Here is a 27173-nt window from a genome sequence, read left to right as displayed (position 1 = left end):
ATCTTGAATCTTTAGATGGATTCCTGAGATTATTTAGTACTCTTTTAGTTGCTTAAGTTCCCATTGAACTTGGATTTGTCTTGATCTAGTCCATTCCAGACATTGTTACTTAATCTTTTGCATATCCCAAGATGTCACTTGGATTACTAACCAGACTTTTTTATGCTGTCAGCCATAATTTCCCCTGGAATAACTGCCTTGCTCCATCCAGATAAACATCTTTGTATGAAGAACATTTATTGTTGCCCAGCATGGAGAAATTCCTGCTCCTACTCCAGTTGGGATGACGAGATTTTCAGACAGCAATATTAACTCATAAGTAAACTCTTACATAAAGGATATAGACTAATATTAAAATCATATTTATAATCTGCAGATATTCCCTGTGGAAGGGGGATTTTAGGACCGATGCATCTCGTTGGGTTGGTGAGCCCATACTGTCAGGCTGAAATACATTCAAGCCACCTGCTAAGTGCACAACTGACCTAACACAACTGAAGGAGGACTTGATGTAATTGTATGGGTCACAAGTTAACAGCTGGAAAATATGCCAAAGTCTAACAATTGAAAAGGCATTTGCTATGCTGCTTTTTGGTATGAAGCTGGTAAAATGGCAAAGGAGGGAGTGACAGTTACTTGTGTTGCATAACTGGATACAACAGTTCCTCATTTGTCACATGAAAAATTAATTTAACATTTCAAAGAAGCATTTTATACTTTTCAGATGCAACTGGGATTCCAAATGTAATATATAATCTGTAAGTCAGAAGTTGATCTTTCTGATGTATTATGTCATTTTTGAGTATATCTGAAGAAACAGGATTAATTTGAAATTTCCCTCTATCTTTTTATTTGTTGCTGCTTTTAGTATAACTGTGCTGCATTTTTTATTAATTATGGAGAATGACGATAAAATAGGAATCCCATGTTCCTTACATCTCTAATTTCTATCATGGGAATGGGATATTTCATTATTACCATTGGCAGTAGCGACAGCAATTCTTACTTTCTTTATATGAATCAGGCTTTATTAGCATCAAGCCAAATATTATGGATTATGACAGAGTAAGACTCTTTAAGCATGTGGGTAATTGCAGGGGCACAAATAAGCAAAAAAGAAACTGCAGTATACTTTGGGTAACCCTGTGCTTTAATCCAATCCTGTAAAGTTTCCAGCACATGTTAAACCTTGCTCATGTGAGTGGTGCAGCTGCTGGCTAAGAGCTGAGTTATGTATCTAGAGCAAGAGCGTGGCTTTAAGGGAAAGCTGCCAGTCTGTGGCACAGGAGGCACATCTGACCTGTGAAATAACTCCACATACCTGAGAGCCCCTGAAGAAGGTGACTGAGTATCCTCCGGTCAAGTGTTAGCAAGGAACAAACCTGCTTGCTGCAAGCACCATTTCCTCAATACCAGCTGGGCTCCATTTCCAAGTAGCTACTGCTTAAAGGGGGACAGATGAGCTCTCCTAGAAGGACATGACACAGAAGATCCTTTCCCAGGTCCTCATGTTGGAAAACATTCAGAGACATGCCTCCCTCCACTTCACTCAGTGGTGTGTAAGGAGGGAGAGATTCTTTCCAAAACAGGGAAGAGCATGGCCAAGCCATGATGGTACTGTGTATATTAGTACATTTCTTACAGCCTCTGGGCATTTATTTATTAGTTTAGAAATATTTTATTTTCCCCAAAGAAATCTGAAAACATTTAGGAAAATGTTCTTGATATGCTGTGCCTTTGGTACTTAGCTGAAGCACAAGGGCTTTAGTAGTTTCCAAGTCTAGCTTTCTGTTAAATGCTGCTCACTGGGCTAAGTATTTCTATTCCTTAATTCAGAACATTTCCTTTCCTGGACTCAAAAAAAAGGAACTCTCAGAAAACTCGAAGGTGTAGAAGACTTAAGCATAAAACAAGATGAATACCTTTGTGAGGAAAACAGCACATGGTTGTGTAAAGAAGCATATCTCAAATGAGGTGACCACTCTCCCCCTACAAAGATGCAGTTGTTGTGTAGCTCACTAGAGGGCATGTGGCCGTGCTTCATAATCCTGAAGATAAAGAAATTCTTGTTAAATGGGGTGGGAGGTGGGGGGAATCTATGAACCAGATATTGCTCCATTGCAAGCAGAAAATGTTAAGAATTGCACCCACTTATTTTACTTGCTCATTCGAGTACATTCTTTGAAAAAGATGTTTAGATTAATATTGCAGTATGCATATAATGGCTTTTCTTTACCAGGGAACTGAAGCAGAGGTATGTGCTGCAATTTACTCTGAATTAATTTTATCCTATTCTTTTTCATTGCTGTTTTTTCCTGCTGTTTCTCTGGGAGAAAAAAATGTAGATACCATAATGATCCTTTCTTATGGAAGCTGCCAGAATAAACAACTCAGATATTTGCCATAAATATTTCAGAATATCTAGCATTTCTATTTGCAACCACTTAATCTTGTACACATGTTAAAGGAAATCAATTTTTAAAAACAATTATTTTAGATTTAAGTTTTCTTTAGGCAATAGAAACTAGAGGACCTGGTTATTTTTAATATGCCCCTACCTTGGAGCTTTAAAATATAGAGGCATTTGGGTCAGCTGTTTTCATTTGCTGTATAAACAACCCCTAAATCTCCCGAATTTCCTAAGTATTTCCAGTTGTTTTCAGTTTTGGGGGTAAAAAAGGGCATAATCTAAATAAGTCTAGAAAAATCAGTTTCCCCCTCATTTTTCTGTTGTGTCTCAAAGAGTGCAAAGCTCTTTGTCCTTTACAAGTGTGGCGAGTTTGTATTTGCTGAAGCAAGAGGACACAGGTAGCACCTATCAGTTAAGTATGGACGCAGAATGAAATGTGCTCAAGGACATTGCTTTGGGACCCCTGGGCCAAATTCTGGACTACTTCACTTAGCTTTTGTTTTAGCTCAGACTCTTACTAGTACAAGCAGAACTTCGTTGAGCAGTGGCCTGTGTTTTTCTAAAACATTGTTCCTCATCATCTAATTCTAAGACTGGATCTGGAAAAGAGGCAAACAAAGAAAAAAGAAAAAAGTCCAGGAATTCTATAAGAATAGACAGTGAAGGGCACAGCAGAAGGGACTCTAACTTAATTGTTTGCTGAGGTTTTTTGTTGCATCTCCCATCCATGTATAAAGGGGCAAGTGGTGAAATGTTTGTGTGGTCCCTGAGCGGCCACTGGAACCTGTCAGCTCCCTTCTGAAATGCAGTTCAGTTGAAACACAGCTGCAAATTTTTTCTCCCTGACCCGTGTCACTATCATGGCACTTCTCTGGTTTTTTGTGTGCTCTGGGTACCAGTGTCTGGTTAGCATCCAGCCCCACCTAAGCTTCCAAAGCCCTTTAATTTGCCTTCCACCCCTGATGTACGCACTGTTATTTTTCTGAGCTCACTCCTCTGCTCAGCCACTGTGTCACCCCAGATCTGCCTTTGCACAGCTCACATGGCTTTTGTCTCCTGCACTGGTAGTGTAGCCTTTGTGAAGTGATAGCTCTGAATGTCATGGGGGAAAACCATAGTGCATCTGAGCAGAGAATGTTAAAAGCAGAAGGGAGATAAAAAGCTAAAAATTAGAGTACATTACTCTCCTTTATAATTTCTTAAGGTTCTCTATTTCAGCAGTCCCTACAGAAAGCTCCTGAAAGATGCCATGGCTGAGTCAGAGGAGAGTAGATCACACTGTGGCTTTAATTGTAGCATAAAAAGATGTTCACCACAAACATATGGAAACCAAATACCAATGGCTGTATACTATACTCCTCTCACACCTTTCGTTTTGAATGGCCTCCTGTTTGGGCCACAACCTGTGGTGCACCCTGGACTGCAGCCTGGTGGATTTGAAAAACCGAGGGTAAGGGTCACACTGGTGCTGCTAGCAACCGAGGTGGGGCAGCTGTTGGGGCAAACCACAAAGCCTCTTGGCTAGGCTGCAGCCAGCACCAGCCAGCCTGCTCAAAAACAGCTCTGTTGGTTCATGAGACATTGCCCTGTGCTCTCCTCATCACATCTGCCACCTGGAGAAAGGATGTGAAGCTGGCAGGTGGCTTGGCAACAGCAATGTCACATAAAAATCTGCTCTGGGAGATGGGACAGTGGTGATAGAGCCTCTGCAGAGCATATTTGTCATGTAACAAAAGTCCCTGGGTATATTCTCCATCTCCTCTGCATTAAGACAGAAAACAGCTGGGTTTAAGCTGAGGCACTTCAAAATTGTATGTCAAATCAGCTAGTTACACTAATGAAGGGCTGGTACCAACCACCTCCCAATGTTACCTTACATTCTGACTCTGAGAACATAACAAACCTGATGCTGTTCAGCCATAATTAAGAAAAAAAAAGTAAATAAAAGCAGTCTCTCTGCTGAAGAAAATTGATTTGATATATCAAAGTAGCAGCAAAACTTTTTTCTTTCCCCTATATTGTTTGCCTTACTAAAGCACCCATTCTGCATCTGCCATGAGCATTTGGATGGTGGGTTGAGATCACACTGAAAGTCAGGGTGGCCTACATCAGAAAAGTTGCATTTCACAGAACATTTGCTATTGATATGTTGGGAAAGTGTCAGACTTGTGGGAGGACTGGAGAGTATTTGCATGATACATTAATAAGAAACAGTTTAGTATACTAGATTACTAAAGCATGGTTAATTTTGAAGCCAAAGCCCACACATTCTTAACTTTGTTTCCCAGCTGAAGAGCCAGTGTGCTCTCATGTATTGTACAGAAACTGGAGTGTTGTTCTTTGAAAGCAAACCCAGTGTTTAGAAAATCCAAAACTGAGCTAACAGCTCAGCATATAGGCATCACACAGGATGTTATTTTAAGCTGTAATGGAGAAATGTAAGTACAGTCAGTATCCGTATTTGCAGCACGTGTGTTTTGAAAAAGCAGGTTACATGCATTTTTCCTTTACAAATCTTATGAAACTGAGATAGTTTCATTTGTCTTGGGAAGTTCAGTATCTGATAAGCTGAGGGAGGTCTGCTCAACAGTTTCTAGAGGCTTTAACAAGCCAGTTTTGATGGCGAGCTGCTTTTTGAGACTGCATTCCTCCTCCCAGGAGCATTTTGAAACAAAATTTTCTGAACTTCAGAATTTAACTGACTTTAAACAAGTTTGCTGTACCACATCCCGAGCTACTGTACTTGTCTTCTGGAAGCAATACTCATCTTTCCCACCTTGAGAAAAGCACTGGGCCTATGGGAATATATGTTTTCTAGAGCTATTGGTAAATAATGTATTGAAAATGCGGTCCTATTTCCTATGATCGTATGAAGAATTAGAAATAGAGTAGATTAAGTTTCTTCTCATTTTAATCAATGGAATCAAAAAAAATACAGCCTCCAAGTCAAAACTGGGGTGGCATTGTTGCTGGAGAATGAAAAAGCTATCGAAAGCTGCTGTGATAATCTGGTCAGCTGTAAATTCAACGTTTAGGAGCTGAGAATGTTAGATTCAGAGGGATGTTGCAGGTGAGTAAGTTTTAATAATCTTGATTTGTTTTTTATTGGTTTTTTTTGGGAGGGATTTTTCTCTCTTTGATAATGAACGCAAGGTAACAGTGGCTTTCATTGAAGCAGCAGAGCTCCACCACCCAGATCTTCCTGCTGAGCTTGTGCCTTACAGTTAATGTTGCTGTTGCTCTTGAGTTGTAAATGGTGTCCCCTCAAAAGTGCCTTAGATTCTCACTCCTTTGGTATGTTAGATTTTTTACATCCCTGTCTGAAAAATACCTAACTCTGGGAATAACCATCTGGACTGCTTTGATGGTTTGTTGCTGACCTTGTGTGTGGTTGTGTGTGGTAGCAAATGAAAAAACCAGTCTCAGCCACTGATTAATAAATAGTACCATGCAATTTGGGAGGGTGTTTTCTCCACAGAGAAGCTCCCAGCTCCTGCCCCAGAGATACTGAGTTGATGATGATCATCTATAAACTGGTGGGGACAGATATAACAAAAAAACCTCACATAATAAAACCATGAGAAGGTTAAATGTTAATATTAAAAAAACTAATAGAACAGCTACATCAGTAAACTCAAATTATTTTTACTTTGATTATGCACAGAATCTCTGTGAATAACCTTATCTTGTTCAGTTTTAGATAAAGTGGTTTTATCACAATAGTGTTCTTGTGATGTATGAAGGCATGGATATAAAATATTTTTTCAGTAAACCTATAAAAATTTAAATATTTATATCAGAATTGATGCTTTGCTTTAATAAGAACTACAAGTAGAACTTAGCACTTTATTTTTTTATTCATCATTCCCCTGGTTTCAATGTTGTGGGTTACTTACTGTTGTTTTGTGAAAAATTCCTAACCAAGGAAGACTAAGATTTAGCATGTCTTAATACCATATTGTTTTTCATTTGGTATGTAAAATTGGGAAGATTGCATAGCCTAGACATAGAGTATGGGGTAGAAGTGAGATATTCTTTCTCACTAGCAATCAGAGCCAAGTCTAGGCAGATACACAGAAGTAAAAAAATGGAGATTTGGAAAATATAAGTTAAATGTCCAAAGTTGATCAGACTGGTGAAGAAAACCAGAGTCAATGTATTCAGCTGCAGGTTTGAAACCTTGGGGACACCACCTGCAGTGCTGTGTCCATCTCTGGGGTCCCCACCACAGGAAGGACATAGACCTGTTGGAGTGAGTCCAAAGGAGGGGCCACAAAGTTGATTGGAGGGATGGAACACCTCTCATATGAGGAAAGGATGAGGGAATTGGGATTGTTCAGCCCAAACCAGTCTGTGATTCTGTGATTCTATTTAAACTCTTCTCACCCCCCATAAGTCATACTTAGATTATTATCTGCTTCACTTTTTATGTTGACTGTCTTAGTATTTACCGTTTCTTAGATTTTTCTCTCTTCCTAAGAAATTGAATTCCACTGTTTTAATAATTAATTTTCTCTCTACTGATACTTTCTGCAAAATTGAGATGGCTAGTAGCACCTTTTGTTACAGTCAATCTTTTAACGGGTATTCCAAAGCTATTATTATTATTGAACTGGGCAATATGAGTGATTTTAGTACCTTTTGTGTCAGGACACAAGTTTATATTTTAGTCTATGAACTAATGCTTCAAACCTCAAGGGAAGAATAAAGGATCAAGTCTGGGCTGAAAGAATCAGAAACTTGAAATGAGTATAATTCTAAAACCTAACATTTCCATGTTTCCATTAATTCATTATGTTATGCTCTGAAAAAAAAAAAAAAAAGGAAAGTGGAATTCAAAGACCAAAGTCCACAGTTTTCTACACACAAACTAGCATTTCATCTAGATTATAGATGTAAATAAAGTTGCAGCTTGCTCCTAGGACATAAAAAGCAAAGGTCAGATGATGGAAATAAAGGGAAAAACATGTAAGTCGGTTTGTTCTGCATTTCTTGGCAGCTAATATATTCAGTATTCTGGTACTTGTTATGTAGAAAAATAGAGCTGCCTATTGTGGATAACAGCAAATAAGGCAAAGGACCAGTTTTGTTGCTCTTGTAACTCCATCAGTGTCAATGCACTTAAACCAGGAATTCATTTAGCAGGGGTCTCTGAACCACCAGCTGAGGTTCAAGTGCTAACTTCTTCTAAGACCCAGAGAAGTTATGCTGAGTAAAGCTGGCAAAAATGTTCAATTAACCCTTTCAGCTGGAAAATTCTGGGACAGAGCTCCTTGTATCATAGCACAGTGCTAGAAGGAGCCAAGCCTTGGGAAGGAAGCTAAGGCTGAGGTTTACATAGTCATTGTCTTTGAATTACCAAAGGCCAGAGTGAGGCTGGCTTACCAAATGCCAGAATGGGAGTAAATTTAGATGCTCCCAGGATTATTTGTGCTTTGAGCAGTGAAACAAGCTCTTTTCTCATTAGCAAACTGGGCTGCTCACCAAAGAGGAGAGTCTCCCTTTTCTTCCCCTTCTCACCTTTGTCTTCTTTTTTTACACTGAGAGTAAAATCGGGAAATACTTACAGCCAAGGAAATGAGTAAAAAATATACACTGGCAAGGGGAAAACTGCAGCACGTTGTTCTGACCCGTAACCACTGAGCTTCACAGTTGCTCACTGTCACCTCTGCATTAAGCCAGGAATGAAGCCTGCATAGTTCACTAAATGGCTACCCTAATTTTACCTTCTTCAAAGATTTTAGGGAGAAAAATGTACCATAATCCGGCATTTTGCTCCTACTTTATTTTAGCAGCTATGTAGACAATGTCTTCAAAACAATATGGACTGAACTCCTTTTTTTCTTTTTTTTTGCTGTCCACCCTCAGTGACTGATAGATCAAAGAGATTGGTATCTTTAGTGCTACCTTGAGGTTCTTTTTTCTCTGCTATGCAAGCAGAAAAATCAAATACAGTTGTATTAACCTGTTAGTAGGACAGATTTTCAGTCTGTTTAATGAACTAACCATTCAGCATAAATTTTTATATTGTGGACAAGGAATTTTTGCCCTGTCATATTATCTCCACATTCTAAAGCAATATACTTGTGGTACAAAAACTGAGGGGGAGGGTGGCAGAGGAGTGTAAAGGAGCTTATTTTAAGATATTTATCTCTTTATTTTTTAGGTATTTTGAAAACTAAAGACAGGACAAAAATTGAACAGTCATACAGAGAAGGAAGCAACCTCAATTATTGACAAAGCAGAGAGTCTGCTGTTACCCTGAGAGTGGGATATTTATTACAGCCTCTAGATACACCATCCTAGCTCCAAAACCATATATAAGGTAGGTTTGAAAGACAAAGCATATGAACAAAGCTATTTTTACATTTGGTCTTTTATACAGTCTTCAGTTGTGACTGCTGAAGACAACATGAAATCTGTTTATCAGACAACATGAAATAAATGTAATAAAAAACAATCAGTTTTTTCAGTCCTTATTATAGCTAAGGTTGCACAACGGTTTCCATTCTAACCCTTTTTAACCTCATAATTTTCTACTGCTTTCATTTCAGAGAAGGGAATTTTCCTTACGGTTATTTTTCTTTGGAAAGTTTGAGTAACTTGGCTCAATATTGCTAAAAATATTGCAAAGAAAATGGGTGTATGTAGGCTTGCTAATTATAGATATTTTTCTTGTTTTAACAACTCTTCAACATATGCAGCTGGGGGAGGGAGAGAGGCTGAAATTTCAGCTATTTCCATATCAAGCCAGCCGCCTTTCTGAGCTACCGCGGATTCATGTTTTGGTTTGTGAGTTGTGATCCTCTGGAAAACCACGTGCTGAGCGTTCCCAGTGTAGCTCACATACATCCTCCCCGCGGCTCTTGGTGCTGGGGAAAGCTCTGGTGGGGCCAGCAGCATTCCTGCTCACACACGGCAGGAACACGGGAAATACTGCCTGGCCATTGCTCTGCACATGTGGCTGGCCCCCAGGGAGGTTGTGGGGGAGACTGGGGGGTTTAGCTTGTAGCCTCCCAGCGGTGGGAGCTGCCCCTTCATTGTGTTTTGCTGAAACTTTCCTTCTGGAAAGGACTTCTTTGTCTGATCAGTGCTAAAATACATGTGGCTTTGGGAGCGTGGTCAGGTGGCTTTTAGTTCACTGACACGGTGAAGGTGTTTTGGAGAAAAAAATGAAATGGCTCGAAATAATTTAAGATGACCTATTCTTGCATTGGCTTTTTGAAGCAATGTTTATCAGTGGTTATTAATTTTGATGGGCTGGGAGTGCTTTGTCATCCTTCCAAGAAGTTGGTTATTCCTGCTCCAAAGGGTTAATTGTTGTCAGAGAGGTTGATTGAAATCCTGGACTGTGAGCAACCAAGCTAGTCACAGCACACTGTGTTGTGAATTAACTCTGACACCATCCTGGACTGTTTTAATCAGGAAAAGGAGTTATTTATGAGGAATAACTGTAACATTCAGTACTCATCTTTTTCAAAAACTATCAGCGGGAGAAAAAAATATAAATAAGAATTTCAAAACAGTTTTATTGCATCATTTGCCTTCCTGCTCACGAGGAGCATGGTGTTAGGAATTAGACCCAAAAATACAGAAATCAAAGGACGTGATATTTCTCCTCCTGTTTCCGTGCCCGGGGTTGCACGCTGTGAGCCTGCCTCTCTCCGGGCTGCGGTTGTGCCTCCTGCTCGGGCTGCAGCTGGAGCCTCCCGCCGCCGCTCAGCCGGGTCAGGCGCCAGTGACACCAGTGCCTGTGCCTGCTGACACTTCGGGGGCGAGGGGAGCCTTGGGAGAGGAAGAGGTGAGCTGGGGCTGCTTGATGTGGCCGGGCACGACCTCAGCGCCGGGATGCTCCCACCAGGGGTGTGGTGGTGGCAGCTGGCAGTGCCACCGCTTTCAATGCCACCGCTGGCAGTGCCACCGCTTTCAATGCCACCACTGACAATGCCACCGCTGGCAGTGCCACCGCTGGCAGTGCCACCGCTTTCAATGCCACCGCTGGCAGCAGCTCCCTGCGCCGCCCTGCAGCGCACCGACAGCGTGTCCCACCGCCCTGAGCCTAAGGGATGAAGGCAGAGGAGGAGGAGTTTGGCTCCTCTGGCCGTGTGTCCCAGCATTTGCAGCAGGGTCTCCACGGCTCGCAGGGTTATGGCTGTGCCTTTCACACACCATCTGTCAAGAGGGAAAGAGAAGCAGGAGCAGGGAGACAGTTCCTGGGGTAGGAGTCCCACCTGTGGACTTCAGTGCGACATGGCATAAGCTCTAATGAGGGGTGGGATGTAGAAATGTTACTTGTGGAGAAGGGGTTTGTGGCTGCCATGGGTTGCATTACTGTGGATTTCTGGACACCCATGTCATGGCCTCAGTCCCCAGCTTGTCCCCAGAGGGCTTTGCTGGGGCCACAGCCCCAGGCCATGAGACATTTCATGGAAGTGCTGCAGTGGGGACATCCTGTTGCCCTTGGTCCCCATTCCACCAGCAGTGCCTGCACACTCTTGCCCTTCTACTGCCGTGCAAAGCCTTTTCTGTTGAGAGGATTTGGTTGGGAGCTAAATATAAAAATGGTGAAAAAAGGAAATCAATGAACCCAAAAGTCATCCCCAAGAAGATCCTTAAATGTACTTAAAAAAAAAAATGTTGTTGAGCTGTAGCCTTAGCAAAAAGTAGTTATTGTTTGATGGTCCTGACTGAATTTTTTAGTCAGAAATTAAATAAAAGACAGAGTAGGCCCCAGGAGCAACTCTAGGAGAGATTTGGCCATATCCAAATTGTTAGAGTTTATGTGAGGGGCAATGGAAATTCAGTGCAGCTGGTAAGCCTAAAAAATAATAACAAAAAACAATACACCTCTGTGTAATAGAATGTCTTTCATATGACAAGTATTCCTAAGTGCTTTATATAGAATTAAGAACAGATTTAATTTGAAGAACAGGTAATTTTGTTTATTTAAGGGAAATAAAAACATAGGACATTAGAGTTAACTAAAGCTGGTGTAAATCAAAAAGGGTTCAACTAAAGTCACATGGCTTAAAATATAGATGCTGTAAAATACACAGGATTGCAATCGGGCCCATAATATTTTACATTTACAGTGTGTAATTTTGCCCCTTTGAGGAGGTCAGGTAAAGGATCTCTTTATTACATCCTATTTCTCTTTTATCTTTAAATTTAATTTATTAATTTTTTGTATTCTTTTGTTTCTTGCTTTTATCTTGACTTCTGCTAGATTCTGCTCTTTCCAAATATTTTGTCTTATAAAACTTTCAGAGTCAAAGGAGAGAGAAGAGGACAAATGGTTGCTTTTCTTTTCCATGTCTCTCCTGACAGCCTGTCCCCCACCAAATCCTATTCTCTTCCCAAGAAAAATGAAAAAAGCCTACAGTTAATGTAATGGAACTGCCTGGCAAAGAAAAACGAGACAGTAGAAAAGGAATTAAAATATTAATATCAGTGAATGATAATACCCCAAATTTAAATAAATTTTATGCCTTTTTTTTGTCAAGAATAAGTTGTATAACTGGAAAAATTCTATAAAACTTCTGTTTGCTTAAGGCCACTCAATTCTCTCAATAAATTTCTGAACAAGTTTAATTAAGAGAAACACCAAAACATTTGTGAAATGGAAGTATGTGTTTGAACCATTTAAACCTCCAACATTTGTTCAGGGAATGAATACCGGGTTTAGAAATAAAGAGAATCTCTGTGGTGTGTCTCCTTTCCATGGGTGCAAGTGAGACAAATGAAAAGCCCTATATTTCTTACAGAAAGCATGCTAGTTTAGCTCCAAAGAGATCCAAATGCAGACTTCTGTATTACAATAAATATGGTTTTTATAATGAAAGGAGAGCTGAACACTTGTGGTACCCTGATGTAGTTCTCAGTGTTTGCACTGGAGGTCTCACTGGCATTTAATGAGCGTGGCCCTCTTGGCTGTCAGGCTTCTGTGCCTGGGTTGTAACCTCTTCCTCCTTCTGCCTACTGGAATTCTTCAGGAAGAAACAGCAGTTAATGTGGAACATACCCAGAGTCGAGGGATAAATCCCACTTCTGGAGGATCCCAGGAAGATTTGTGGTTATGTATGCAGCGATGAGGAGCAGATTCAGTCCCTGCAGGATGGCACTTGGTAAGAGACTTGGTGAGAGATTTCTCGTGACCTTCCCACCTCTGATGTAGGATTTGCCGTTCACTGTTTTTTTGGGGTAGTGCTGCTTCCATTATTCTGTATGGTTACCTGCAAAGTAAGGTCCTTTTGGGCACAAAATACTGAATTGCTCTGGGTGGTTTGACTAACCACACACAAAGTATGTGGGCCTTAGCTTCTCCAGAATAGGCATCAAACTTAGAGGAGAATTTAAAGATAGACTGTGTTTCTGCATGATCTTCTGTGTGACAACCTCTGCTTAGTGCACTCCATGCCCTTGGTTCTCTGGTAGAGGAGCCCCATGGAGAAACACAATGTGCCCAATGGCATTTTAATGTTTTAGAAGTTCTTGATGCTTCTCAAAACATAAGTTGCAGTGGCACAGTCATAAATGTGAAAAGCAGAGATGCCTCTTGATATTTTTGCCTCCATACTGTCTTATTTAAGTGGATATTGTGAAATAAGTCTGTATACAGACTGAGGTGCATCAGGGCTGCTGAAGTGAGAAGCACAGGTAATTTACACGTCAGTTTGGAAGTCTGTATTTGACCAGTTTGAGGTAGAAAAGGCGAGGCTTGAATGCTACTTAAAAGTGTGTGTGTGTGGGAAACAAAACAAAAAAACTCCCCATCAAACTACCAAATAGCTTGTTTCTCTACAAGTACAAGCTTTTGTTAAGAGGAGCAAAACAAAAGCTCCTCCCTAACATGGATTTAGTGTCCTGCCCATCTACTTCTGCTTTCTGTGGTCTTGAGCATCCTGTTGGTCTGGCAGCAGCTGCCCTGCAGTGAAGTGGGTTGTTGCTTCCTCTAGAGGGAAATGTCTGTCAGGCTGATAAAGCAATACCTCTTCCCAGTTCCTCAGAGATGCTGCAAAATATCTTCCCTACAGAGCAGTGAGTCACAAGATAGGTCTTGCCCTGTTGTAAAGTTACCCATTTCTATTCCCACTAAATTTAAATTAATACCCAGGAACTTAGTTAAATACAGCTGACTGATGAACATCAGTGAATCCGGACTGATTGACAAAATGAGTTTGGGGCACCTGTTCTGAGATAGCTGAAAAGCTTTGATTGTTCCTTCTCAGTTTTCTTCTAATTTCTAAGTGTTCTGGATATAGAAGGATTTTGTTATTTGCTTCTAAAGACTTCTAATGTGGCTTGCATTTTAATAGACGTATATTTGGTTAATTTAGAGTCTACTTACTATCTAATCTTTAGGTGCTGTGTGCCTCTTTTAGTACCACCCATGTCCATTTATTTCCAGAAGAGCTGTATGATATTTGCATGAGGTCATTGTATTGTGTTTTTAATGGCATGAATTCTCTTCGCATGTCTCATCAAATTGTTTTGTTCTCTTTATAATCTTCCCTTGTTCCAGGAAACTCTGGTGGATAATACTCTACTACCACTGACTTAAAAATTTGTGTTCCTTCCTGGGTAAGAGAAACACAGGTGAGATAAGAATTTTCCATGACATTACCTATTAGAGCTTTTCCTGTGGGCATGGATAGCTGTTTGCTTTTGGGTTGGGGGGGCTGAAGCACCATGAAGCCTGGGTGTCAAAAGCCAAGTAAAAAAAAAAATCAAAAAAAGACTGGCTATGTCTCTTTCCTGTGAAGTAGCAAATTCCTTTCTGATTTTTCAGAAACATTTCCTTAAAAATGTCTTCAAGCATTACCAAAAATTAAGTCAGAAAGGTAAATTTAGTTTATTTGAAGCTGCACAAAGATGGAAAAAAAGGAAATGCTGTGAATAAGATAAACTTGAGGGGTTTTTTTTCATTCCTTTCTCTTTGCGAAACTGAGTACAAAAAAAATTAATTTTAATTTTGAACCTAAGTTTTTGAAATCAAGTCCAATAAAATTTCTTTCAGTTTCAAACCCAGTGAACACAAACTCATCCGAAGTCAAAGTGTCATACTCTGTAGAAGAGTTTAAAACTCAGTCTTGGCACTGACATGTCATTTCAGTTGTTACTTAAAAAAAACCAAAAAAACAAAAACATAGTGATCTCCTAAAGTAAGAGGTCATTTGATAAGGAAGATAAAATGTTCAAAATCTGCCCCAGGAGATGGATTTAAATTCTCTCAAACAATTCTAAGGTTTGAGCTGAGGATAAAGACACAAATGACTCCATTCTTCACAAGGTGCTCTGTCTCATATAATACAGCCCATGAGGTTAGGACACACTGGTCACATGATGCTAGCTAGACAACATTTGACAAACCTTATCCAAGGTGGTGTGGTTCCTGGGGCATTCCTGCAGAGAGCTCCCAAGAGGGCTTCTGCTCACTGGAGGCCAAAACGGTGCCTGGCTCCTTTCTGGTTTTTCTTGCCTTGGCAAGTGCTGTTTGCACAGCAGTTAATTTAGAATAAATGAAATTTCAAAGCGCACATTTCTTGTTCCCTCCCTTCTGCTATGTAAAGGGCTAGAGTAAGAGGAAATGATTGATAGATTAGAGGAGGGACCCTTCAGAAGAGGGAAAAGCATGAAAATTCTCTCCACTGTTCCCAGACAAGGTAATGTTCATACAGGAACATGTGGGATGGCAAGAACGCTGTTCCCCTCACCATCTTTTGTTCCCTCCACCCCTCTTTCACATGTCCAGGGGAAGGACAAGAGATTGTAGCTGCTCCATGGCAGTAACTGAGTGCCTCATGGTGATGTTCTCTGCTTCGTTCTAGAGCTTTTGCAGGGGGAAGTTAAGAGCTGTACTGTTCTGCTAATTTTATGCTCTGTGTCCCTGTATACCTTCTGTTTCTGAAACGCGCTGTTTTGGTGCTGCAGCGAGGTGATGTGTTGGATGGTGTGGGTGTACTTCGTAGCACTGGGGGTTTTATTACAATGATGCCGAGGAAATGGAGAAAGTGGACACGAAGAAAGTGTTTTGGGTTGATGTTGGCACTGCGGTATGAGAAGGGTCAGGTGTGGAAGAGCGCAGCGCAGCCTTCTCGGCTGGACGTGCCCTTCGCTTGGACCCCGCTGGCTCGGCAGCAGGCTCGGCGGGATTCTCTCTCTCAGCCCTGCGGGTGCGAGGGTCTTTGCGCGTCCCAGCGCTTCGGGCAGCTGGGGCACCTCGACACGCGTGGCACTGCGGCAGCCCGGTGTCGGGGAGGGGGCACGGCGGGGCTGGGCCCCCGAGCGGAGCCGCAGCCCGGAGCGGAGCACGCCCGGCCCGGGCTGACCCCGCCGCCGAGAGGGGGAGACCGGCAGGCTGGGGGGAAGGAAGGCGCTGAGGGGCATGTCCCTCCCGGGGATGGGGATTGCGGGCTGCGGAGGGGTCAGCGAGAGACTTCGAGACCACCGAGTGCGAGGGGCAGCGGCGCAGGAAGCCCGACGGGGACTCTGCCTCCCCTCCCGGGGCCGGTCCCGGGGCTGCTCCGCCGCCGGATGCCCAGAACCCCTCGCCCCGCACCGGCCGGGCTGCAGGAGGAGGAGGAGAGGAGGAGGAGGAGGAAGAGTAGGAGGAGACCGGGCGCTTTCACTCCTGCTGACTGCTGAGGCAAAAGGCAGAAAAAGGAGGAGGGGAATAAAAAGTAAAGAGGGGGGAGAGAGAGTGAAAGAAAACTAAGCCCAGCTTTTGCCGGTGCTGCTTGGATTGGATCTGGTTTGAGTTTCCTCTCTGCTGGCTTGAGCAGCAAGAGAAGGAGGAGTGGGGGGAAGTAACTCGCTCACTCTTCCTCTGAAGCTTTAGCAAACGTGCTGGTGCCTGTGCTGGCGGGGAGCTGCCCGGGTGCAGTTCCTTCGCAGCATATTGCTCTCGCTGCCTGGACTTCTCGAGGACCTGGAGGAAAAAAGACATCACAGACCTGACAGTCGCTTACTGCCTATAGACTTGTCACTTTTTTTTTCTTTTCTTTTTTTTTTTCTTTTTTTTTTTTCTTAGGGGATCCTTTTTTAAAAGTATTTTTCTCCCGTGTCTCAGAACAGCAGTTCCTTGAGTGGCTTTGAAATCCATTGCTTCCTTATCAACTTCGGGAGATATTTTTAAAAACTTCCCCCCCAGCTAGTGTTTTCATAGCCAAAAAAAGAAAAAAAGAAAAAAGGAGAAAAAAGATAATCCTTTTGGGGGAGGGGAGATGATCGTGCTGATGTGGAATAAGTGCTCCTGCTGTCTCCTCTTACTAGCCGCGGTCCTGATCGTGGAGAGCTCCCAGCTAGACAGCTCCAGCTCCAAGGTGAACTCCATCAAGTCCACCCTGATGGGGGAGGCTCCAACTCAGGCAACCAACAGATCTGCAGGCATCCACCAGGGACTGATGCTTGCTAGCAGTAAGAAGGGCAAAATGCTAGAGCAGATGGGAAAACCTCCCAAGCACTATCACCGGCAAGGAGAGGTAGGATATGGCTTCATTGCTCGAGTGTCTGTCTGTGTGCTGTATGTAAATAATTGCTAGTCTTCCCCCTCATATTGTTTTCAGAGCTTTAGTATGCTAAATTAATTATTTTACTTAGTTGGGTTTGCCTGGGACAATATAATCTCGTAATAGGTGTTAAGTACTGTGCACCTGGGAGGTTTAAACCATTCATTTTTCTCTGTAGGGTTAATAACTGATGGAAGAAAGAGCAATCTAAAAATCTATCATCTTCAGCATTTCTTTTTTTGACTCCTTCAAAAGGTTGCCAGAAGCAAAGGAAGAAATTTCTTGTTAACTCTCAAGACAGTAAATGAGTTGAATTTGAATAGGTGAGGCAAATTTGAACATGAAGTAAAAATTCACAGCAGTGTAACAAACTTGGTTTTAAAAATCACACCTGGCAAGGTGATCTCTGGTATCTTTATCCTTGGTGAGAATAAAAAAGCATGCTATCCCTGTGTCATACTTTAAGGTACAGTCCTTTGTTTAATAAGACAGAAAACAAATTCTAGGTTCCTGGTCCAGAATATGCTCCAGTGTTTGTGGAAGTTTTGTTTGGTTATGAGAGTTTGAATGTAAAGAAGATGGAAAATGTTGTAGAAAAAAAAAAAGGTTAAGGGGAAAAAACCGCAACACCCTTACTTGCTTGGGCAGTCCTCTTTCTTCTCTACCCTACCTGGAAACTTGCAGTCTGATAGAAAATAATCTTCATTCAACTGTCTTTGCACTAAATTGTAAAGCAGCATTTTAAGTCATCAGTCCTGTTCTTCCCTCTCAAGTCTTAACCTGGATGGTATGAATGTTGCGTGTTGTGATGTCGAAAGAGGTAGACTTCTTCAGAAAATGTAGATTTTATTGGGTATTATTAGTATCTCTAAATACAGCTGCTTTTCATAAGCAACAGTGTAGCAGCTAGAAAGCTGCCAACATTCAGCACTAAAAAGGCAAAATACTCAATGCTGAAGGGTCTGTACTTGCCTAAATTTTCCTTATAGCAGCAGAGAAGCTGAAAGTTCAAGTAATCCACTGAAATTGCTAGTGATTAACATCAGCTTCCTAATAATTGAATGCTGTAATTTGGTTTTGTGTACAAGCATAGTAACAGTAGTGATAGTTTTGGTTTTTGTGTGTGAGAAATTTCCAAGCTTTCTTTCCCTAGCCACTCAACTGCTTTATAATTTACTCAGAATTTGGTTGCCTCTCCTTACCTCTAAGCAAAGTTTAGCAAGAGATGCTGTGATGAAGTTTCATATTACTAAAGTACTGTGCTCTTCTCTTGTTCACATTTTACTAATTACAGTTACATTACTATGTTGAATCACCTTGAGGAGATAGAGGTGCCCAATGCACTTTCTTATATGTTCTCCTTGGATGTTCTTTTGTTTTTAATGTATTCACAAAATGTCCAAATACAGGTCCTATTTTCCCACTGAGTGTTAGCAGTCTCATGAGTTTTGTGAGTTTCTGCTGCCCAGCTTTTGCCTTTTGGCAAAGGGGAAGTCTTGCCACCTTCCCCTGTGTACAATGTCCTCAGCGCTTCACTGTGTAGTCAGCTCAATGTTGAGAATAATTGATTATAATTCACCCAGTTCCTGAAAAACAATTTGTGCTACCTACTTGTTGTATTTGCAAGATTTGCCCCTAACTTGCCAGCCTGGACTGCGATTTCTGGGCACTTCTAGTTACTGTCATGAACTCAACAGGCACATTTCAAGTGAAAGACAGCACTGTAAGTATCTGTAGTGGTAGAAGAGACGTCATGCATGTTTTCATGTTTGTAGCATAAGCAAAGACCCCCGGAGAATTGGTGGCTGTGACACCCAGGGAGTGAAGCCTGACCTCCCATCAAGGGCTGTCAGCACTGAATTTACCCTCTCTCCCTGAAATTCTGTCCCCAGGTCCTTCATGGCCTCACACAGAGGTCTGTGAAAATGACACAGATTTGCTCCTAATATTTCTAGATGATACTTTTGGCCATCTGCCTGAAGCAACACAGTTAATGCAGAATTGCAATAAAAAGAAGAAAAAAAAGGGAAAATACAAGGAAAAGAAAATTAAAGAGAGGGAAAAAAAAGGAAAAGAAAAAAGCAATGAAAAGACAAAAGAAAAAAGAGAAAAATGGGCTCTTTTCTGAAAACATTTTCTCTTTGGTGATACTTCCAGCTGTAGGGCTGGTAAGCCGCCGCGTTTTTTAACAGCGCTGTCACGCATATCAACCAATTAAGTCATTTCATAATATTTTTTAAAGTACTCTCTTACTAGGTTAGTGCTTAATTTGTTTAGATTATGGGACTTTGCACTGAAGTTTACCATGCCACTTGCAAAAGAGCAGGCATATGCATTTCTTTCTAAAACAATCTGTTGAATTAGTGGAATTTGTAATGTCTCAAAAGTAAGAGTATCTTTTATATCTTGGCAACCACAGATGGTGAGTTGAGTGTCTTGTTTACAGCTAGGAAATAGTTTTAATAAGGACCAAGGGTATGCATGGTAAAGAAAAATCAATAGAATTTTGCTGTTGTTTGAAGTCTCCGAGCTGTGCTTTCAGGTCTGGACATACACATGATGGAAATCACCAAAACTGATGAAAGGACCATCAGCCTACAACCTATTTTCTTTTCAATTATGTTAATTCTCAGGACTAGGAGCAACTTGGGAGTGTTTAATCAGCAATAAATCAGCCGATACAATAGTTGATGGCTTATCTGGAGTGTTGATGTTTTTCAGCTGGTAGTTACAGTGCTTCTGCCCAGAAAGGGAAGATCCAGCGCTCTTTTGTCAGGCAAAGTTCCAGTTTAAATTAATGAAAATACTCACATGAGCAAAGCAAGTTGATCCAGCTTGCAGAGAGACTGGCAAGGCAAATATGGATTTTAGTAAGACTTAACATTTTTATGTCTTTCTGAGGAATATTATTTATTTTCTGGTCTTATTCCCTTTACTGCCTTGGATCAGCAGAGAATGAGAAGCACTGATGTGATAAATCGGTGAGATTTCATTCTCTTCACTGTTCTTTACTGTCACTGCTGCTTTTCCTTTTCTACAAACTGTTAATGTTTCCCCAATTTCACAGAGAATCAGAAAGTGTCTACAGCATTTGCACAAGGTAAATTCTTGCTCAAAGTCAGTACTGTAAGTGCATGCTAATCTAGGTTGCTTTGGGGGGGCGGGGGGCATTGGGTGTCAGGATTATATACTGTCAGCTATTTATTTCCTCTCAAAACTTGATTTAGAAAAATGCTTCTAGGGATATCCTACACCTCAGTTCCATGACCTGTATGTGAAAGTGGTCCGGATATATCCCGTCTCTAGGAAAATATGATACAGTGAACTGGGTCATAATTGACAGTGAAGATAGATTAATTTTTCTGTGTGTTAACTGTAGCTTCCACTATGTTTGGGTGAAGTCTCCCACATGAGCGTTCTAGTTCAACTATAGAGATGCAACCTAAAAGGAAAAATAACACAGGCTGCATGGTGCTTAAAAGGCATAGCCATTCCGCAGATTCCTGGTCGATGACTTTGTAGCCTCTTTAATTCACTTCACCATCTTTTAGACTTTTTGCCTCTGGGTTTTAGTCCCCTCTCTCCTCTGTGTCCCCTCTGTCAATGCTGGGGTTTCCACACCTTCACACTCAATCACCTTTAATGATCTGGTAGGCTGTAACCTACCAAGCTTTATTTCCAGCTATTTTCCTTCTTTAATCTATGGGTGCTGTTATCTTCTTCCCTTCCCACCTCCTGGCCACAAGCTGTCATTTCAGCTCCTTCCCCAGCAAGACACATCTCTCATTCCCTTTGTCCTTTTGCTGCTGCATAGCTGTTTGGGTTTGTGCTTCCCACTGAGACTTTCCCTTCCCCATGAACATGATGGGAGCAGTAGCAATGAAGGGAAGAACTGGGACATCCAGTAGAGGGAACTGACACATCTGTGGGGCTGCATGATCTGGAAAAGGGAGTGAAAAGCTGGGACAAGTTTTAGTGCTGCAGAGGCATAACAGACAGCTGTCAGATAGCCTTAGTATTCCAAATGCAGTCAGTTTAATGTTAAGATGTGTTTATTTTTTTAAAATTCTATTGCAGTTTGAGCTAAGATGTTCAAGGCCACAGAAGCCAAACCAAAGAGGCATTTATTCAAATGACTAATTTGATACTGATCTCATACCTATTAACGCATGGACGTACATGTGTTTCTTGGACAGGACATAGTTACCCACAAGGACTTGCTAGAAAATGTTTGGATGATGCTTTGTAGCGAGTAAAACAGCATGAGATGTAGTAATTGAATGCAGTGCCCTGACAATGTTACAATAAAATGTACCAAAGACACCAAAAATGTAACCACAATATCTTAAATAGCTAGCAACCAAGACTGTAAAAATTATTTCTCCATGGGATTAAAAATAAATTAATTAAAATAGCTAGAAATTACATCCAGCAATAGTTGCCTTTTATTATTTTTTTTTAATTTAAAAAAATACAGAATTGCTAAATCTGCAGAGGCCACCAGAGGATTAATTCTTTGCTCTTGCTGTTTGGTGTTAGAAATCTGGGTGACATACTCGTTTACTGGCAGCAGTCTTGCTAAATAACCTACTGGCTTCCCTCTTAACTGCAAAAAATGGGGAGCAGAGTATTATCTCCTTCCCGGGCCATGCTTGGTGTCCCCTTCAAATTGTTATTAATAACTGATGTCATAATATAGATCAGAAGCTGCTATAAAGTAACTTTACTACCAGTATTTCCTATTAGCTTTGCAACAATACCTAGAAAATTTCTAGAACTCTGATGTTCTGCTGGGTGTGCAAGTACTTAGGAAGAGTCAGTTTCTGTATGGAAAGTCTGTCAGAGCTTAATGACAACACAGAAGATGATGAAGCATGATTACATTTTCCCCTCAGAAAAGTGAGTCTGATTAACTCATTATGTTTGATTAACTGATGCTTTGCAGATGCAAATATAGCACAAGTTTAATTTTGATCTTAATTATCTCAACACCGGATGTCTCTCGCAAGCACTTCGTATCTCATGGCTTGTCAATAGAGCCTTTGGTCCTTTTACACTTGTACTTACAAATGCCTCACCCTGCAAATGTCGTTCAGGAGGAATTTAGCTCTACAGAGGAGGAGCCACATGGAGCTTCTGCTTCTGTTTGGTTTTCCAGCACGGCTTTACTCACCAGGTTTTGTATATCTGCTTATTTTTTTAAGTATATCCAAACAAGTTTTAGGTATATGTAAAAATGTTAATTTGGAGAACACCCTCAAAAGAAAGAGCTTCCCCCCCTGCATGTGCTTGCCAAGGTCGCTACCAAGTTCATGCCACCGCCTGCGTGCACACACTGGTTGTGGCTGGAATCAGGGCTGGAATCAGGGTGTAGTGGGACACACCTGGAGCCAGCAGCTCCTACTGGGCCCATCATTGCCACGGGGCTTGTCACCACATCCTGTGGAGCTTCGTGTTGGTTTTGGCACCGCAGTCATGAAATGTCTTTGATGGATTTAAGGAGCTGGCGTTTGTGTGACACCATAGACTTGGTGGAGAAAGCTAGAAGCTACCATTCTGCTCTTACTGCACTGGTAAAATTCAATGTGTATTAAGAATTTTATATTTACTCTTTTTTTTAGTGAACTGAAGATAATTCTTTTGAAATCTTTGTCTTTTACTGCTGTGTTCTACGTGGTGTTTCTGGTACTTTTAGGTTGAAACCTATAGGAAGCTTCTATGAGCTTCATATCTATGGATGTGAAAGGCCAATACAAAAGCCAAGAAGATCAGAAGGTTTGCTTTGCTACTATTTTAAAATGAATTTTTCCTGCAAAAGTTTTTATTTTCATTAGCGATCATGAACTTAATCTCGTCTTTTTTTCACCAAATGTAGGATATGCATTGGCAGTGTGTGTCCCCAAACCATCACTTTTCTTCAGTGTAACTTTTTCCCTTTTTTGGCTGAAGGTCAAATTTATTCTAATGGAAATTGTAATGAACATGAAGCAATTTTCAAATTGTAATGAAATGTGGAAATAGATGATTTATGGTATTTCCAAGCTAATTGCAGAATCCTTTTCTCTAGAATGGGCTACAGAATGTAGTGTTAGAGAGCGAGTGAGATGGCTTAAAAGGATACATATGTTCATACTAAAGGACAGCATAATACTAAATCACAGCCATCTGCAAATAAAATAATGAATTTTGTTCATCTTTGTTACAGATTTTTGGGGACAGGCCTTAAATCCATCTATAATTTATACATTTTTGTTCACACAAACAGAACTTGAGTTATGAAAATAAATGGAATACAAACACACAGTGGGAACATGGAGTTCACTCATTCAGCAGCTATTTTGTTCTTACTAACGGAAAGAGCAGAGCAATGCTACAAAAAAGAAAAAAAAACTTAAAAGTTGTTGGGTTTCCCCCCCTCAAAGCACATAAGCACACGGTTCAGCCCCTTGGGACTTTCTTAAAGCTAAGCTTTGATATGATTGAATTTTCATATGCATAGTAATGAATCTTTGAGACATGCATGTTGCACATGTGTAGTGCAAATGGCACTGGTTTAGCATTTTTAGCAGTAAGCAAAGGCAGACTGCTCTGCACATGCTTGGGAATGAGGTGTTGCTTCACTCTGCAAGCCCTCTGCCTCATTCTCTGTGCATCATGTAAGTGTGAACCAGGCTGTGCATGCTTTTAAAAGCATATTTATCGGTCCAGTGAATGAGAGGACAGGGTTCAGTTCTACGTGTTTTGGCAGCTTGCCTCGAGTAAAGCAGTGACTTGCTGTCAGCATGATCTCCTCTCTGCAATCTGAAATGACTACAGTGGAGATCTCTTAAAGGAACTGTGAACACAATACATTGATGTTGCAGCAGGAAACTTTTATTCTTGGAATCTCATTCTTAACTGGAACAGCATCACGGAAAGTAGTGCATCTGGTGGGGGAAGTTCTTTACTTTTCCTTTTGCACAGAGCAAGGTAGCTTCCCAAACTGGGTTCATTTTGGGGTTTTTTTTGCTATATGTTCCTATAGAAAATGGTGCACCTCTTCTTGGCAGTCTGAAAAGATGCTAAACTGGACATTCTGCTGTGGCGTGACCTGTCCAGATTAGTACATACTGCAGTGTACTTGCCATATTTCTTTGTTTCTTTTCTTTTGGCTTGAAAATGAGAACACAGAGCCCTCCCACCCAGTTTGTTGTGGACTCTGGATTCTGTTTTCTACCTCAAAAAATAAAAGTTTGTGTTTCTTTCTGTTTTCTGGGGTTTTAGATTGCCCACACAGAGACTGAGCTAGGAGTCTTTCACTCTCCCTTTGGTAGGAGTATCGGGTGTGTACTTCCTTCCTTTCTTTTTCCAAACATCATCTCCCTGTCATTCTTCAGGAGAGAGGGAAGACAGGACATATCAAATGGTCATGTTTTACCAGACCTGCCTTTCTTAAATTTCAGTTTATCATCCACTGAGGTAGCAATAATGACACCATCTGGCTCACATAACCAACCACTCTGTGTGAACTGAACACTATGGGGTTGCCCAGCGAGACTGAAAGTTGTTACTCCCAACAAAGCTAAATTTCCATTTGTATATTATTCATAACCAATTCCTGTGGTAGGGTGAGAGAGCGTGGGTGTAGGTTAGAATTCAGGAATGGAAACTTTGGGAACCAAGAAAGGACCATGAAAACAGGAGGTTCCCATCCTCTCTCCACACTTTCTCCATATGGAGCCAAATGTTGATGTTGCCTCATGTCATCTTACAGGTAAAGAGAAAAACTGCATGGGCTTTTTTTAGAGCAGAAGTCTGCTTTATAGTTTGGTGGTAGTACTAAACTGCTTAGCTGCATACAATGTTTTTGTAATTGTTTAAATAAACACAGAGTTTTTTAAATGCTCTTTAGGAATGCTTGTAAACTTCTGTGCTTGGATTTGTCCCCATTGCTATCTTCCAGGCATCCCACTCTTCGCCAGGAAAACGGCTTTTTTACAAGGAGAATACTCTGGAAATTACTTTCTGAGAGGGTCCTGGCCACAGCAGCTGCAACAAATTGCCACTGAACTTCAGTCCCAATTGTTTTTTATTGCTAAAAGGATAAGTGACCAAGTGAATACTTGTATTATAGCTTCACGACAGTTTATTAAGTATCGAATTGTAGTGTGTGATCTTGTCTAACCAGAAGATTAAGGTTTTCCTGTGGAGAAAAATTTCTCTCAGACTTTGTACCAATGCTTAAGCTGCAAGAGGGTGAGAAAGTCCTTCCAGTCCCAAACTGTTCTGTGGTTAGGCTGGCTTAGGGTTTTCATCTGCTGGGGCTGCTCAGTGATGTTAGCACAAGCAGAGCTATAACAGCATGAGGCAGCTGAGAAGTCAGGGCACCGCATCCCATTGCGTGTTGGTCCACCTCCTGCTGAGGAAACAAGTCCATGGGGGGCATTTCCTGAGCAAGAGGGTTTTGAGTAGCAGCACAGCTTCAGCATAGCTCAGATTATGCTAAGTGGGAAGCATTTTGGGCTTGATTTTCCAATTAAGCAACACAGAGCCCAGGAAGGTCAATAAAGGATGGAACAAAACCTTGAGATGGTACAGGAGGCATGCTTGTGTCCTTGAAGAGGATTTGCCACCTGGAAAGGAGGTGCAGGTCTGCTCGTCCTCCTCTCAGCCTCTCTGCTTGAACTTTGAGGATCCTTCCTTCCCCAGACATGCTGGCCTCACTGTCACTACTGTGGCTTTGGGGCTTTGGTTTGGTTTTGTCCAATGCATTTTAAAGGATGATGCCTTTTCTTGAGCACTATCCTCTCAAGTTATCAGTGAAGAATAGATAAGAGAATCTTTATTTCAGGCACACATGTGCACTGCAGGTGTGAAGGGAACTCTTAAACTGTTTATGAGTGCACAAAGCCTCATGAACAAAGAGGGCAGAAAAGAATGTTGTCATTTTAAGGAAAAATATGTTTTAGGGCCCTGTTAAAAAATAAAGCCAAAACAGAACAGCAAATGGGCTGCAGATTGTCTGTGTTAGAGGGATTAGCACTCTGAAAATCTCTGATAGGTTTGTGCCACACATAGTCCCAGTCAGCCAAGATGCCATTTGACAATGGAGTGGGTATCCACTGTCACGCTCTTGTCTTGGAGAGTCACCCACAAAATCCTCTTCTGATAGGCATACACAGGTGAGTAGGATAGCACTGCCTTAACTCTGTTTTAAAGGCTTTAGATGACTAGAAGTCAATGGAGACATTGTATGAAAGGTGTGATAGTGGGGTGTGAGTTCCAGATCTGGGTGACTTCTTCACTTTTATATTTGGTGAGGTTGAAGCCTTTTTTACTGTTAAGGGGTCAGAAGGGTCAAGGATGGGTAAAATGAGAGAAAACACATTACTTTCTTTAACAGCCTTGGGAGGATATCTTAATTTATTTGGAACAGCTTTCAGGTACAGTGAGGGTAGCATCCATAATGGTGATGACAATTCAGTACCAAACAAAAGTGATGTAACTCACTTCCCTTCAGCAGTGTTTTCCAGCAGAAGCACAAAAAAAAATTTGGCCATAGACACAAGTTCATGCTGCCAGAAATGCTACACTTCAGCTCTTTGCTCTGCAAAATATGCTGCTTTATTGCCCTTATCCAAGAAGTGCCACACACTTCTGCACAGAAAATCATCTCAAAGGTTTGGCCCTGTTTACTGACAGGATGAGTCTGAAATGTATTTATGTACCTAACTCCCTGAATGTTTTCAGTGGGAATTAGGTTCTTCATACAGTTAGGGAATGTAGTCATAGTCTTTTCCATGCACAAGAGAAATTCAGAGGAAGTTGTCTGTCTGAGACTCAGTGTAAGGCATTCTCAAGGACAAGGACCTCACTTCTCTTTCATCACCTATGTAAGGTAGTCCGATTTTGGTCATCAGAATAATTTGTTATAATTATTACTACTACTGAAAAATTTAATCAGAATACTTTATGCTGTTCCCTCAATGATGAAATAATTACATAAAAAATCAGTTATAGGCTGTATCTAATGTAGCAGACATGGTTATACCAGCCCTTCTCTCTGGGTTATAGTCTTCATCCAGAGTAACTTTTTTCTTAAACAAGCATATCTTTTTTTTTTTTCTTTTTTTTTCCCTGTAAAACTGGACATGGATGCAGAGATGTTGCAAGGAGAGCTGTAGTGCTTGTCTTTAATGAGCCTTTTCCTGACCCACCCTGTGTAAAGCAGTTGACACATCATGTGTTGTGCAGCTGGGACGGCTACCCTGGCACAT

At 41.2% G+C, this 27173-nt stretch overlaps 1 protein-coding gene across 17 annotated transcripts in view; it reads left to right on the top strand.

Moving 5' to 3' along the window:
* DKK2 (dickkopf WNT signaling pathway inhibitor 2) overlaps window positions 1-27173 on the top strand; it is a 111646-nt gene that overhangs the window by 57742 nt on the left and 26731 nt on the right. For 14 of the 17 annotated variants that reach the window (XR_010360999.1, XM_064417156.1, XM_064417152.1 and 11 more), the window contains 3 exons: window positions 8577-8735; window positions 12403-12534; window positions 16682-16890. Coding sequence is in view for 16 of the 17 variants with exons in the window: in XM_064417156.1 (XP_064273226.1) it covers window positions 12486-12534; window positions 16682-16890 (258 nt within the window). In the remaining variant the exon portion in view is untranslated. Of the gene's footprint in view, window positions 1-8576; window positions 8736-12402; window positions 12535-13931; window positions 14006-16056; window positions 16891-27173 lie in introns of those variants that run through there. The other 3 variants (XM_064417164.1, XM_064417165.1, XM_064417163.1) reach the window with 3 other exon arrangements.

This window comes from Passer domesticus, chromosome 4 (assembly GCF_036417665.1).
Source record: "Passer domesticus isolate bPasDom1 chromosome 4, bPasDom1.hap1, whole genome shotgun sequence".
Lineage (NCBI taxonomy): Eukaryota > Metazoa > Chordata > Aves > Passeriformes > Passeridae > Passer > Passer domesticus.
The sequence above is the reverse complement of the archived record's forward strand: the minus strand, read 5'-3'. Positions and strand labels throughout refer to the sequence as shown.